The 16,615-nt window shown below is 41.7% G+C and overlaps 1 protein-coding gene across 4 annotated transcripts in view; it reads left to right on the top strand.

Moving 5' to 3' along the window:
* ZBTB20 (zinc finger and BTB domain containing 20) overlaps positions 1 to 16,615 on the top strand; it is a 523,160-nt gene that overhangs the window by 493,887 nt on the left and 12,658 nt on the right. For 3 of the 4 annotated variants that reach the window (XM_072398416.1, XM_072398417.1, XM_072398415.1), the window contains 3 exons: positions 2,895 to 2,996; positions 9,102 to 9,300; positions 12,883 to 14,478. In XM_072398416.1, the coding sequence (XP_072254517.1) occupies positions 12,903 to 14,478 (1,576 nt within the window). In that variant the 5' untranslated portion in view covers positions 2,895 to 2,996; positions 9,102 to 9,300; positions 12,883 to 12,902. The remainder of the gene's footprint in view (positions 1 to 2,894; positions 2,997 to 9,101; positions 9,301 to 12,882; positions 14,479 to 16,615) is intronic. The other variant, XM_072398418.1, reaches the window with a different exon arrangement.

Genomic DNA, 16,615 nt, shown 5'->3' on the forward strand with positions numbered 1-16,615 from the left:
TGTACCAGTCCCATCAAAATCAGAAATCAGCTATTCCATTTTAATCGTTCATTGTCCTGCCTTGTCCCCTCATCGTTTTATTGTCTTGTGTCCTAGAACATCGAAATAATTAGCTCGGAACAAACAACAACAGTGCCTGTGAATTAGGGACAGTTGGTGCTCAGTTGTAATTAGAACCAATTAACTGCATAAAACAAAATCTATTCCAGAGCTCAAAAAGAACAAAATTCCCTTTAACAACCTGCTTGCTTACTGCCGCGCTTCTAGTGCTGCTCCTACATGCAATGTCGGGAATGGCGAGCCATGGTTTAATAGCAATCATATAGATGCCACATGGAGTGTGGGCTTGTGGGTGGACTGGGACTTATTGGTGGGTATTTTATTTTTAACAAATACATAGCTTAACCTTTACTTTCAGGATTTAAATCTGAAATTTATATTTTTTTTGGGAGGGTTTATGGCATTCTGTGGAACCTTTAATGGATCACAAAAGACTGATTTGTAGCTTCATTGTTACAATTAGGCAAAGTATTTAGTTTAGTTTTTAGTTATTAGTTTTAGATAAAGTGGGGAATGGTTGGAGACACTAAGCCTGATTTATTGAAGCTCTTCAAGACTGGAGAAGATAGGACACCATGCTGTTTGTATCTCTGCTGGGAAGACCTACCTTCGCTTCCTGGAAAGACAGCAATTTGGCTAATGTATGATAGCACTGAACTGTTCTAAATCTGCATTGGTTTTTTTTTTATCATTCAAAAATAATCTTTTAGAACGTTGACCAACACTAGGACCATGGATAGCTAACAAAGCCATCTTTGTAAAAGAAATATCTAGTAATAGGTAATTAAATGTAACTGGATTTGTTCTTGTAATTTTGAAGATGTTTCGCAGCCTTGAAAACTGTTTCTTCGGTTCTACCACCTACTGGGGTATTTCCTACATTGGAAGAACTGAATAAGCAGCTTGCAAGGCTGTTAAATATCTTTATCATTACAAGAACAGATAAATGTGATTACCTACTACTCGATATTCTCTTACAAAGGTGCTATATCTAGTGGTAGTTGGTCACACTAACTGTTTTTTTTCTTGTAATGATAAAGATGTTTCCCAGCCTTTATAGCTGCTTTCTCAGTTCTACCATTTTTTGCTTTCCAGGTACTAAAGTGTGATAAAAGGACAATTTAGGTGCTATCTTTTTTCTTGTTTATATAGTTTGAGTTTACCCTACCAGTATGTCTGTGGGAGAAAACTGAGAGACTCATCCAAACACAAGGATGACATATGTATTATTATAGTATTCCTGGTTGGAAATAAATCCAGGACAATACTTTTGCTTCATCTTTTCCCAGTGAATGTCATGACAGGACACTACCCCACCCTGGCAGTATGTGACACTGGTCTGGTAGTGAGATTCATTCCCCTACCTGGAAATGGACATCTATTATTAGCCCCTAGCATGGGTTTGTGTAAGACAATTGAAGTTCTGTTTCTTAACAGAGACATGATTCATGATACTTGTAGTAACACTGAGCACCTCAGAGCGAGACAGAAACCCAACTCAGACAAAGGTCTGTGAAATCAATGCCGTCTGCATAGAAAGCCTCTTGACACTGTGCCGTGGCTGTTTGGTGCCCTGGTGAGGAGATGGTGCATAGGTTGGGAAACCATGCGGAATCCTTGCCCCCCCCGGGCATTGACTGCTCAGTGACATTATCTATGGAGCGCTTGTGGGATAGGAATCTTGATATTCCAGCTTGTTTTATCTGCTGCATTAATCACCATGCTTTATCCAGGCTCAAGTCAAGTGATAAAGAACATATAGACCCAAAGTAAATGACATTTAGCTTGTTGAAGCACAGCGTATCATGAACAGTTGTCATTTCTCTATAAAATACAGTTTTCACATGTTTCATCATTCCTTGCATCTCTGAGCTTTGTCTTCAAATGATTCCACAGTTCTTGTCCCACTTACCTTTCTGATCTGATAGTAAAATATCCCCCTAGCCACTCTCTTCACTCCTCCAATGATCTACTAATAACTTCCTTACTCATAACCCCATCACACGCACGGCTCCAAGACTTTTCTAGAGCTGCCTCCGACTCTCTGGAATGGTCATTTTCATCTTATTCAGCTTGCTCCTACTTTCTGCTCATTTAAAAGAGCCCCTAAAGCCCGACACCCTCACCTACCCGTCTTCTTCTGTCTCCTAAACCCTCACCGTTCCATATCCCCCCTATTGTGTGATACTTCCCTGATCTCTTAGATTGTAAGCTCTTCTGGCCAGGGTTCGCTCCTCCTCCTGTGTCACTGTCTGTCATTTGCAACCACTATTTAATGTACAGTGCTGTGAAATATCCTGACACTATATAAATACTGTTTATTATTATTATTACTATTATTATTATTATTATTAATAATAATAATAATAATAATAATAATCTCTGCTGCAGATCTCTTGCTGCCTCCTTTCTGTCTACATGCACTCTAGTGATGCATGGGGTCTCTAAAAACATCAGCATGGACTTCTATTACTGAACTTTTTTTGTATATGTAAGTTGAGGGCTATCACTGACTTCTGTACTTTCTAAGTCACTGACCTAGAACAAATCAGAAGTCCTCTGCATATCTGTCTCAAGCCATTACCTGAAAGTATTAATGGTTGAGGGTCAGCATGATAGCCCAACAACTAGCATTTGTAGAGGAAGACAACATCCATGCTTTTCCTTTAATGTTAATGGTTTCCTTTAGCTATATGTTTGTTATATGTCAGTCTATGGAAAGTGTTGGAATGTAATTGAAATATGATCTCACATGCTTTGTCCGTGATATGGTGAATATTTGCAATATCGGGAACCTGATCATTTAATTCTCTCTCTTATTTGTTTTCTTCCAGTCTATATGCTGCCTCTCTTCCACCCATTCCCAAATGATCATCTGCACTAAGCCAGAGACGAGGAGTGAGATACCTGAGGAGTGACGCCATTCTGTAACTACTGTAAGTGTGCATGTGCAATCCCTGCCCACATTGAGGAGACCGATGCGGGTGTCTGGTAACCTTCATTTGCTGCTTCATGGTTTCATTGTACATGATTCTTCATAAAGAATGCTTAGACCAACCAAAAGAGATATTTATGTGATAGAAAATTGTTGCAGTTTTGGGTATGTAGTTTCTCCTGTTGCATTTTTTACCATACACCCTGAATAAAAAATGCAGCAAGATGGTTGTACAAGCTTGCAATAGCCAGTAAGATTGTTCACAATAGTCATTGAAGAAACCGTTGAGTGGTTTCTCTACCGTCCATCAAAAATTAAAATGTCTCAACATGTTGCCCTGAACTTTCTATTTCTATTAAAGTTTTTTGGAGTTTGATTTATATTACATAACCATTCCATATTTTAAAGGTTACAGTAACCACATCAACACAGGCTAACGTCATAACCAAAATACTTTGAGGGGTGTTCAAGCTTGTTGAGAAAATCCTGGGAATATGGTTGCAATTGTATTCTTATAAAATGAGATTTCGTGATTCTGAAAAATGGAACTAATGATGGCTCATGGCTTGAGTTAAGGTCTGGGTCAACCTGCTTTGGGCTGCACATTTTTCTGGTGAATATCACTGGCATTTGTGATTGATTTCAGACACTTCAGAGATCATTCTTCTGAACTGCACTTAACCTATTTCTAAGTTGCTGCAAGCTGCCTTTGTATTCCCCTGAGTTAGGAAGAGAAGCAGTTCTGTTGCAAACAAAATCCAATCAACATCGGCCCTGACTGAACCTAATAGACTACTTGCTTACCCAAGCCCTTCTTATGCTTATATTACCCCAGAGGTTATTCAACATATGCCATTGTACATATTACAAATGTATTGAGCTTAGCCCATGTAAGAATAAAACCAATATATGAACAGAAATAAACCTGAACATTCAAATTGTGCTTGGTAAAACTGAAGACGTGAATAGAACAGCTTCAGTTATACATTACAGTATTTTCCCCAGATTTTTCTTAGGTTTGGTTAGATAAAGCTCTAGGGAGGTGGCAGTCCCTGTAACCCAAAACCAGCCAGGTGGTTACTGAAAAGTGTTGGGTGGTGCCTTAGGTTTTAATGACAAACTTCACTGCCATAGTCTTTTCCTGGTTCTAGGTGAAGGATCAGGGGCTTCACAGTGCCACAACATCATCCCAATTACAAAGTGTCATCTGAGCTCTCTATATGTCCTTCGACACATGGTCCACTATTGCACAGCCAAGTGGCACTCACATAAATGAGGAGTTGTACTTAACATTATGTGCCAGTTTTGTAATAAAAGTCTGTTTGCTTTGGTCTGTAAGATCCATGCTGTACTGTGTAGACGACCTGTAACCAACCCTGGATAAGTCGGCCATGTCAAGTCCCATCATGGCAATATGGAAATGAAAACTCCACTTACAGAAATACTGTAACTGTAAGTTATCATTATCCGTTCTGCATAGCCCTCTTTAACAATAAAGACCTTTCCGTCCCTGCACCGATGCATATTTACCTGAATCCAGTTGCCACAATTTTATGGAAGTCAGCATATAACCCATTGCTTTACCTTGCATGGGCAAATCACAGAATCACTTTAAGGATAACTCTTTATTGCCCCCTTGAACAACTGTACATCTCCGGCATACTGTTAAGTTCATGTTTTTTATCTTTCACACAGCTATTCCATGCTTGTTAGGTCTGAATAGTACAAAATATTAATCCCATGATTTATCCCGTGGGCCTAGGGGGTGACAATGTATTGAATACAACTACGGGCCCAAAATGGACCTAAAAGCCCTCTACTATAATACCAAACAGTGCTGTACATTTCTGTGGCCATAGACCTTTCAGTAAAGTGCAAAGTTACAACTGCAGCCTTTATTTTTCTTGTATTGTTCTTACGAGAAGTCCTTGAGAAATGAGGACACCCCTCCTTATTCCTATGTGATAAACATCACTTACATTCGCATAATCAGTAATGTATGGACTAATTAGATTTTTCCTCGCATGGCCTTATCTTTGCAGAGTCTGCTCTCAGAACTATATCTAAATTGGTTCCACAATGCCTCGTCTTTTATCTTCACTCTGGTTAGGCCGTACGGTCCGTAAAGCAGCCTCTTGCTCTCTGTCTACCTTGGTTAGATCTTTTCTTCCACTTTGCTTAAAAGTATAAAGCCAACCTTGTCCATCGTTTTCATTTATGAGTTCTCTGTATTACTTGTCTGTCTCTAATTTCTGAAACTTTTATTGGTCCTGCCCACTATTTCCTAATTATTGAAAACGGGCTGATCAACATTTACTGTTGTTTTTTTTTTTGATCCAAAGATCCTATCGGGATTGCAAAGTTTGTAAACTAATTATACAGCTTTCAGCTATCTTGGTAAAGCTCCCAAACCATTTCTTTGAACCCAGAGGGGATCTTCTGACCCCGGGCTTTAATAGAGGTTTAGTCATTGAGAGCCAGTATAGCACTGTCACTGAACAGAATGATGGCGGAGGGAGGAACAGAATTGCAAAATCAGTGATCATTGTGGTATATGATGTACGACAAGATCTCTGTACCAACAGTAGCTAATCCTTTCTGTTGAGCTTGGGGAATGATGGTGATGTCTGACTTCCCTAACACTTATGATGATCAGACAAGTCAGGGAAAAGCCTACAATGACGTCCAATAGTACATCACCAAGAATCTTAGTTGTCAGATTTCGTCCTGATGTTTTTGGAAAGATCTGCCCAAAGTTGCTAAACAAGTAAGCTAAAGTTGACCCAAACTCCAACTTTTATAAACACAAGTGATGGGAGTAGATCCTAACTCTTTAAAACTTTGGCACAAATAGGCTTTATTTCAATATATTCTGTAATAGCCACAAAGAATGTAAAACTGCTTTGTGCTCACCTAATACCTTGACAAACCTAGATTTTGCTTAATATTGCAACCATATTATTATTACCGCACCAGAAGTATGGAAAAATCCCCCAAATGAGGAAACCAGGTCTGGGTTTTACATGACCCTCACCCGGTCTTACCCTGATAATAATGTCTGAGCACCATTTAGTCCAGGATCTCTGTACCCAGGCGACTTGCCTCTCAGAGGTATGTCCATGACATGACTGTGAGCATCATTGAACCCTGTAGTGATGGCTCACAGAGCATCCTGCTAAGCACTCTGTGAGTTTTACAAATTTAATTTTAAAAACAGCTAAGCAATGGATTTTGCCATTGAAAAAATGAAGTTTGGCTTTAACTTTCACACTAAACAAAAAAGTTTGGCCTGTATAGTGAGTATTGTGCACAGTAACACTGGTGCCTTGGGTTCAGGTTCCACCAGAGACCCGGTCATTTTTTGTTGCATGTTCTGTCCATGTTTGTCCACATTGCTTCCTACCACCAAAAAATTCTTATTGTCAGCTAAGATATAATTGTATAGGAGGAACATTTGATCCTTTGCAGGCAGACACTGATGGGAATGACCCCTCTATATTGCCTATAAAGGTGCATCAGATCAGCGCTATATAAAACGAGTGAAATAAATTTGTTCTACATATTCTTCTCTTTACATGCTCAGCCTCAGGTAATCACTATTCAGCAACGACTGGAAGCCCCCGACACCAAACAGCGACCCATCTGAATGTGTTTGATTTGATTACGATGGTCTCGCACAGCCGCTATGCCGCCTACTCCCCGCGCTGCATGCTGCGAGAATAAAAGATTTTATTTGAATGACAAATATCTCCGTAAAAGAGAGGCCAGAGCTGTTCCAAAACAAAGGGAAATCCACAGCGCGCCCTGGGTAATAGGAATATATTATTTGGCCTAAGCTCGTCTGCTGGGTATTCCCTGCATAGAAGCCAATCTATAGGATGAGATTCACAGCCGCGTCCCCACAATCATATTAAGCAAATAAATTCATCCCAGGGAAAGGTCAGGGCGATTGTCAGGTGCACTCGGCACACTCGGCTTATCAGCTGCGCCCCGCCATTGATTGAAATAGATTGGGCAAGGCCTGGCTGCTGGGAAAGAAATCTGCAAAGACGGGGGGCATCCGCCTCCGACTGTAAACCCCAGGGAAAGCTGTCGGTCTCAGGGAAATTTGTCGATATTTTGCTGAATCTTCAGACACAAATGTAGATTGCAGTGACCCCATAAAGACCAGGGGACCATCATACTGGTGAATAGGTTTTGGGTGGGCATTGTTGGGTTGCATTAAACCAAACTTCAGGTTTTTAGTTTTTTGCAGAGGAGAAGAGAATATGAATCAGTAATTTATTGGGAAATTTGACAAATGTTCTGTCACATTTTTTCTGAATTTAGGCATTTTAAGAGGACTATACAGGTCTGCACAAATCACTGGCAGTGTACAGTAAGAATATTTTTTTTTTTCAGAAAAAAAGAAGCCATCCTTAAACTGTAATCAGTGACTTTGCCTAGTCTGCTGCATGCAAGAGGAAACATTTGCTCAGTTTCCTTTCCCCAGTGATCAGATTGCAACATTGTATGTAACTTGGTAGCAAATCACAATCTCCTTTAGCTAGGAGATGGAGCTTTTGCTGTTATCTGTGTTTCAAACCTGGGCACTTTACAATGAGCATATGCAAACCTTGACATTTCCTGTAAAAGTCAAATTTGGCTCCACCTAAACCTCCCTATTGGTCAGCCATGATATAATATTCAGCTTTCATGGAAGGATTAGAAGCAAGCTCAACATTTTAGGGAACCTTTATATGAATTCTATAATGAGAAGCGAGGAAAAGATTTCTCCACCATAAGTGTAAAGCAGCAGAAAGGGGGAAAGCTACAGATGTCAAGTTTTTTATTATTATCTCTTCCTGATAAATCCATCGTTTAGTTCTGATTGGAGCTGCATTTTCCCACATATTGATAAAAATATAAAATTAAAGAAAATAGTAGGTACTAAAGGACAGCTGGGGAACCTTGTAATATGCAAATCTTGACAATATAGAAATTCAAATCTTGGCCATGCCTTTTTTATTGTAAAATATTTTGCTGCTTTATAAATATAAGGTGATATTGGGCATTCAGGGCAAATTGTTTGAAGGCTAGAGACCTACTATATGCAATAAAGAGATTTGCATTATGTCCCAGTTTTTTGTGGGGCTGCTGCAGCAATTGTTATAGGCAAGTTATAGCCCCTGACAAGTTGTTATTGCTGTTCCCTCACCCTTGGGGGGATTTACTCTTTCTATTTGTCTTGCTGACAACAATCACTGTGGCTGAAATAAAAGGAAAATCTTACATTGTGAGTTGTCACCATAACCGGGAGAGAGAATTTGTTATACATTTGTTATGCAAATGTCTAAGAGCTGTCTCATTTCTTGTTGAGTCCACTGGACAGGAAGTTAAATAAATCTCCTTATTGGAACATTGGTTCTGAAAAAATGACCTGATGGGGGTTTGAATCTTTTTTTAATTATATCCAAAATGAAAAAAATGTTTTAGCTTTATATTTACTTTAAGGGTATGTTCAGGCCTCCCTTTCTGCAAATTCTGGTCAATAAACCAGAAGTGGTATAGATGCCTATATTGGAAATTTGGCAGAGCGTTTAACTTGCTCTATCCAAACTGTATCAGAAAAAAGTTTTAGCTGGAGCGACGCTTCACACCGATTTTTATATGGATATATGTAAAACACTTTTATGAAGATTCCAAATTCTCTTTACGTCTAAGAAGAACAGAAACAGCCCCCTTTTTTTCACATACATTCTTCAGATGTCACACAATGAATAAACTTCACTTCTGCCTTATGTCAATTAGCTAATTAACAGCATTGTGTGTCAGTCTTGCCGAATAATAGAGCACCTAGGAATAAGACTAATTATGAGAACAATGGGGAGAGCTTTTTTTTTTCCTTTAATAGATGGAGCCTGTGACCAGGAGCTCCGTACGGCAGGCGAGCAGAGGATTTCAGGGTGTACAGGCGCTGGTGGCGACCTTTGTCTGATCATGGTACACAATGGATGCCTCTCGCTCAGAATAGATGGAGGTTATCGTTAGCATATTCTAAAAATTCCTTGTTTTCCCCCCAAACCTCCAGTCCGCTCCCCTCAAAGGCTCCTTTGTCTGTTCACAGGAAGAGACTCCGGACAGCTGAAAACCAGAAGGCGTCTGTGGAGAATGAGATTACTCAGCCGAGAGAAAGCAGCGCCAAGCCTTGCCGCCTCTGCCAGAACTTTGTAGCTGTCCTGTTGCGGTGCCCAGCCATATCCACTCAACACATACAGACATCAAGCAACCAATCAGCACGTGTGCACACACAAAGTCGTCTGATTGTGAGTACTAAGACACCATGGCCATGAGCCAAATTCCCCTTATACACTGAGCCGCTGCCATGTCTTCTGTCATGCCAGGCAATGGTGCGCTGCTAATTAATGTACAGAAAATGACAGGCCCTGTACATCAGGCTCCTGGCACACAGTAAACAACATGCTGGTTGTACCCACTAAAGACAAGCTGCTGTACTCTGCTATCCAAATCTCACCCATAGGCTGGCATTTCCGGCCTTCCACAATTAAGGTGTCTGACTTCACTCAATGTACCTGGTGCTATATACCCTACTCTTATGGTGTCATTAACTCAACATACCCACTGCCATATACCCCACTCTTTTGGTATCATTTCCTTTGCGTGCCTGGTGCCATATACCCCTCTCTTATGGTATCAATAACTCCACGTACCTGATGCAATATATCCCACACTTATGGTATCATTATCTCTATGTACCCAGTACCAGATACCCCACTCTTATGGTATCATTTACTCCACGTGTCCGATGCCATATACCCCACTCTTATAGTATCATTAACTCCACATACCCGGTGCCATATACCCCACTTTTATGGTATCATTAACTCCACGTACCCGATGCCATATACCCCACTCTTATGGTATCATTAACCCCACGTACCCGGTGCCATATACCCCACTCCTATGATATCATTAATTCCACGTGTCCAGTACCATATACCCCAATCTTATAATATCATCAACTCCGCGTGTCCGATGCCATATACCCCACTCTTATGGAATGATTAACTCCACATACCCAATGCCATATACCCCACTCTTATAATATCATTAACTCCACGTGTCCGATGCCATATACCCCACTCCTATGGTATCATTAACTCCACGTACCTGATGCCATATACCCCATTCTTATGATTTCATCAACTCCACGTTTCAGGTGCCATATACCCCACTCTTATAGTACCATTAACTCCAAGTGTTTGGTATCACTTCAGGTGTTTGGTCTCACCTCAGTCCAGCTTTAGATGCCTGCCCAAGTTATTTATATTTCATTTGTTGTAGTCAATTCCGGTGTGGGATCTTATAAGATATCCAACTTCCCTCTTTCCAGGATTCAGGCTTCAAGGCTATCAAGGTAGATGCCTGGTTTCGCTCACTGTAGGTGTCTGGACTCATTCACATTTGCTATCAGGCCTTGCTCACTCTAGCGTTCCATTTACTGCAGGTTCCAGGACTCTGTCAGACTTTAAATGTCAGACTTTAATGCAGGTGGCTCACTTTTTTCACTCTTGTTGTTTGTCCTCCACCCTGCTAGTGTCCTACCTTTTTCCCTCAGTGCAAGTGACCCATCTTTCTCAATCACTATAGGTAGCCCCCTTCCCACTGAAAGTCTGTCACCTACCCTGGTGCAGGTATTCCACACTTTACATGTCCCACCTTCCTCCCACACTGCATCCTCTACCCCCACTACAGGTGTCCAGCCTTCCTCTCCACTGAAAGTCTATCACTTACCCCAGTACAGGTATCGCCCTTTCCACATTTCAGGTGTCTCACCTCCTCCCTCACTGCAGGTGTCTCATCTCCCTTCCTTACTACAGGTGTTTCACCTCTCTTCCTCACTCCAGGTATTTGACCCTGCCCGTTGCAAGTGTGTCCCCCTTCGGCATTGCATTTGTCTCTCTTCACTCCCTCACTACATGTGTCTTACCCTCATTGCTGGTGTTTCTCCCTCCAGACATAGGATGTCCAACTTTCATCCTCGCTACTAACATCTAAGTTCCCACATTTCAGATGTCCCACCTCCTCCACTACAGGTGTCTCACCTCCCTTCCTTTTGCCTTCCTATTTCCATCATTGGTCTATCCATTTATTGCATTTTAATATCCGTGACCAATATTAAGTTGTGGGGGTAAGTTGTGTGTAAGTACCCTGGCCTGTTCACCTGCCGAACCATTACTGAGAGTCCTTCATTTCCTACTAGATCCATATTTTATCATTTGGAAAATGCAGCTGTAAGAACAGAAACACTTTACAGTGGAACATGAAACATGAAAGGTTCATCTTGCTGTCAATAAAGCTAGACCAGGAAACATCAGCCAAAACAATAAACCATGAACAGGTGAAGTGAACAGGTGAAGTGAACAGGTGACTGATTCCAGTCTCCACTTTGACAGGTCTTTTAGGAGATTTCCAATATGCAACGGTTAATTTCAAAACAAAGGGCGCAAAGAGAAGATCACCAGATATTTTTTGCAATGGTTAATATTTAACCCAAAAGTGGTTCACGGAATGACAACCAGTGATCATGAGCACCCAAGTGTATTAATCATGGGTGCATTGATTCACATGGTGTGTAATACTCACTAATACTGAAAAGATTTAAAAAAAAAAAAAAAAAAAGTGCATTAAAAGTGCCAGAAAACTGTGCATTGTATCGTTCTGTGTAATTGGGTTGTGTAAACGAAAAAAAAAAGTGTCGATGCCAGTACGTTTGTCTACTGCTTAAATTGCCCTTTAGTGGCAGGTGAGCATCAGAACTGGACCGTGGAGAAATAGAAAAAGGTGATTGGATCTGATGGATCACATTGCCATGATCATGAAGCTGGTCCGATGCATGTGCTTTGTATAGAGGAATGGCAGCAGGACGCACAATGGGAAGAATTCAGGCCAGTGGTGGCGGTGTGAGGGTCTGCTGCTATTGTGTTAGTGCCAGATACTATAAAACACCTTCAGAGGTCCTTTGGAGTTCATGTCTCCACAGGTCAGAGCTGTTTTGGCAGCACAAGGCGGACCTACACATTAGGATGGTAGTTTTGATGTTTTGGCTGACTGGTGTAAGTCAGGAAGATCTAGGCACTATTGTCTCCAAGATGAGAGTGTGATGACCCCTTTTTATGGTAAAGAAGTAATCCTGACCTCATACATTCAGGGCATTACACTTTATGCAGCTTTACTTCCACTTAGCACAGTTCCTCCCGAAACAGAGGAACATGGACCAAGTTTAACATAAATCTCTGCTGCCCCCTTGTGATGTTTTAGAATAGTTCAGACATGTCTTATGCCAAATGAGTTTTTGGATGAGAACGGCAATTTAGGATGTTTCTCATTTCGCCACAGGCAGATTCAAATTTATGGATTTATTTCACAGATGAGGAAAAATAGAGCTGATGTTTGATTCCGCTCACAAATGTGTATTGATAATTGGATTATTAGCTTTCCCTAGACTGACCCCTAAATTTGCAAGTTATCAAGAAATGTTTTCCAAATCTACAAATTCTGCAGACTTGAAATTCTTTTGTTTTTAAATTTGCTTTTCATATATTCAAAGATCTGCATCAGTTATTACATTATAATTGTAATATTAACCAAAACAAACATAAATACTTCCAAATATGAGAATTGTGACAAATTTAAAAAAATACACAGCATTGGCATGTATGTGGCTCTCTTTGGATGATGTAAATGCATTGAACCTTTAGCAGCTGTTAAGTATGTATTGGGATTCGGGAGAAGTTTTTAGTTTTTACATAGAGATACTTTTAATAATTAGCCAGTTTTGGTTTCTGATGGTGATCTCTTGTTGGCTATTTTGTGTCTCCTCCCAGGTGACCTCAGTTGCAAGGGGATGACAGAGCGCACTCACAGCATCAATCTTCACAACTTCAGCAATTCCGTGCTCGAGACGCTAAACGAGCAGCGCAACCGTGGCCACTTCTGTGACGTGACGGTGCGAATCCACGGGAGCATGCTGCGGGCACACCGCTGCGTGCTAGCCGCTGGCAGCCCATTCTTCCAGGACAAGCTGCTGCTCGGCTACAGTGACATCGAGATCCCGTCGGTGGTGTCAGTTCATGCAGTCCAGAAGCTCATTGACTTTATGTACAGCGGAGTGCTGCGCCTCTCCCAGTCAGAGGCCCTCCAAATCCTTACTGCTGCCAGCATCCTGCAGATAAAAACCGTCATAGATGAATGCACGCGAATTGTCTCACAAAATGTTGGAGGAGTTTATCCTCTCATACCGGACTCTGGTCAAGAGACACCCAGAGGGACTCCAGAATCTGGCACCTCTGGGCAAAGTAGCGATACAGAATCTGGCTTTATGCAGAGCCACCGTCAGCACAGCGTGGACAGGATCTACTCTGCCTTATACACGTGTTCCATGCAAAATGGCAGCGGGGAACGCTCGTTTTACAGCGGAGCCCTGGTCAGCCATCACGAAACTGCCTTGGGCCTGCCTAGACAACATCACATAGAAGAGCCTAGCTGGATCACGCGGATCCACCAACGTTCTCAAAGAATGGAGCGGTACCTCACCACCACTCCAGAAACCACCCACTGCCGCAAACAACCGCGCCCCGTCCGGATTCAGACTTTGATGGGAAACATACACATTAAGCAGGAGGTGGATGATGATTACGACTACTATGGTCAGCAAAGGCCGCAGGGTCTAGAACGCAACGAGTCCGAAGAGTGCACTGAAGACACCGATCAAGCCGAAGGCACAGAGAGCGAACCAAAAGGGGAGAGCTTTGACTCTGGAGTGAGCTCCTCCATTGGCACAGAACCCGACACAGCAGAGCAGCAGTTTATGCCTAACCTTGTACGGGAGGGTCAACAGGATTCTTCACAACCAGAGTCCAACGCCTTGTCCACCGAATGCATAGAAAACCAGAACCAACAGCACTTAGAAACTAGCTCGTCTTCTCCGGAGAGGAGCAATGCCATTGACATGGACAGCACAGTCATCAGTGTTAGCAACAGCACCGAGAAAGGGGTCCTACAGACTTCTGTCACCCAGTCCATAGCGCAAGCTTTGCCAACCACTCAGCTGTACTTACGTCAGACAGAAACTCTCACCAGCAACCTGAGGATGCCGCTCACTCTGACCAGCAACACCCAGGTCATCGGCACGGCGGGCAATACCTACCTACCGACCCTCTTCACCACACAGGCGGCTGGCACTGGACCCAAGCCTTTCCTCTTCAGCCTTCCCCAACCTCTGGCTGGTCAGCAACCCCAGTTTGTGTCTGTTCCCCAAGCAGGAATGTCATCTTTTACTTCCCAAATCCAAAACCCACAATCCCAAGGAGGGCATAGCACAGGCAGCGGGCAGGGAGAAAAAAAGCCTTATGAGTGCACTCTCTGCAACAAAACATTCACCGCCAAACAGAACTATGTGAAGCACATGTTCGTACATACAGGTGAGTTATTACCTTTGTGCTACTTCTGCTTTTGATTTTTTTTTTTGCCATATGGTCAATAGTTTGTACACTCCTAACCATCGTATCTATATAAGATTGATGAACATCCAATTCCCGAACCATAGGCAATTAAAATTGATTTAGGATTGTATCTGTAGTCATTTGTACCCATTTAGCCAAAAGAAAATTTTCAAGCTTTGATTGTAATGCTGCTCACAATCGGATTTCCAGTTTATCCCAGAAGTTCTGTAGAGATGAGGCCAAGGCTCTGTGTATTCTATCCAAATGCTCACACTCCAGACAGGTCTGACTTTTATACTATCCAAGGTTGATCAGCTCCCGTAGTCTTCTTACTTCCACTTCCATTCAGTGTTTTTCAGTCTACAAAGTTTCATTTATAAACAATGGAAAAAAGTTTCACCATAGCATGATAACGCTTTGTATACTTTATTGAAACAAACCTTACTAGCTATCCTTATCTATCCTTCCATATAACTGGACCTATAGATCTGTTTGTCATTGGGGAGGGTTCCAAAATGACCAGGGGCCTATGGGAGCCCTCCCCACCATTTATCTATCCCTCTGTTTGTCTGTCTGTCTGTCCCTCTATCTATCTATGTGTCTATCTATCTATCTATCTGTCTATCTATCTCTGTGCCAGAACTGATTGCCTGATAACAAAAACAGTTGTTGCTGGGTACACAACTACATAATGGTTGATTTAATAAAGCTCTCCAAGACTGGAGAAGATAGTCTATTACGGGAGAACCTGGATGATCAAACTAACCTGCAGTAGATTCCTTAAAAATCATTTGCTTTTAGTTAGATCCATTCTAGGGTCACCCTGATTCTCCCATGATAGTCTCTTCTTCTCCGGTCTTGGCTCCTTTTTTAATAAATCAGGCCAAATGTTTTCATGTGGTCTAAATCAGTCTGTCTGTCCCTTTAAAATGCCCTTTTCCCCCTTTAAGTTTCCCGATCTTGTGTAACTGTTGGGATACCAAAAAGCTTTCTGAACTATGTAACAACAACAAGCTGCAATCTCCCAGTCCAGCCATAAATGTCTAATTAGACAGGATGTCACAGAATACACCCTACACAATGCAGTGTTGTTCTTTATAAGGGAATAATGGTGTTTTTTCGGAAGCCACCCTCCTCGTAACAATAATTTTTTTGGCCCTCTGGGGTGCAGTTATTAAGGAGTGGTATACATTCACATTTGTAAACAATTTAACATCTGGTTTTACAGCTAATGCACAAGGCCTTTATTATGATATGATTGGAAGTGCTGAATCCCATAGCAACTGGCTTGGGTGAAAGGGTAAAGTGAGGTAGTTGCTGTGTGTTCTTACAGGTTATACTATATAGAGGTGGCACTGTGGTGGAACAAAGCATTGTTTTTCACCATTTACAACATGGACTTCATAATGGTGAGAACTGAGGTTAGTATTGGCAGAAACAGAGTATGCCAACAGCATGTCATGAGTAGAAACAGAGTATACCAAGTGTATGGCATGAGCATGAACAGAGTTCGCAAAGTGGATTGTATGGTAAGGAACGGATTTTGCCAATGGGATGGTATGGGCAGGAATAGAGTATGCCAAGGGCAAAGCATGAGCAGAAACAAAGTATACCAAGTGTATGGTATGGACATGAACAGAGTATGCCAAGGGGATGGTATGGGAAGGGACAGAGTTTGCCAAGGGGATGGTATGGGCAGGAACAGAATATGCCAAGGGAATGATATGGACAGGAATAGAACAAACATGTTCTGTCTGATAAGAAGCTTGCTAATCAGAGGAGAGGAACAAAAAGAAAGAGCTCATTGGAGGGATTTCACTGCTTGTCCTGTAGACACAACAGAAAGTGATAGCAAAATTTAAATAAAGGGAGACCTTCGGTTAGAGAGTTGTCACTATAATTGCCCCCATAGACTTCTCCTCTATTCCTGATGGTCACAGATTAAAATTATGGTCTTTGACCCCCAGAACGGATAAAGTGAAACCAATGACACCAATAAAACCTGACAGGGGCTCTGCCTTTTCACACTTCATTTACAAATAAAAAAGTCCTAGCTTTAAACTTTAGGAGCACCACGTATTGTCACCATTTCTGAGTTTGGCTAACTTGTCTTTTT

Source organism: Pyxicephalus adspersus, chromosome 1, assembly GCF_032062135.1.
Source record: "Pyxicephalus adspersus chromosome 1, UCB_Pads_2.0, whole genome shotgun sequence".
Taxonomy (NCBI): Eukaryota; Metazoa; Chordata; class Amphibia; order Anura; family Pyxicephalidae; genus Pyxicephalus; species Pyxicephalus adspersus.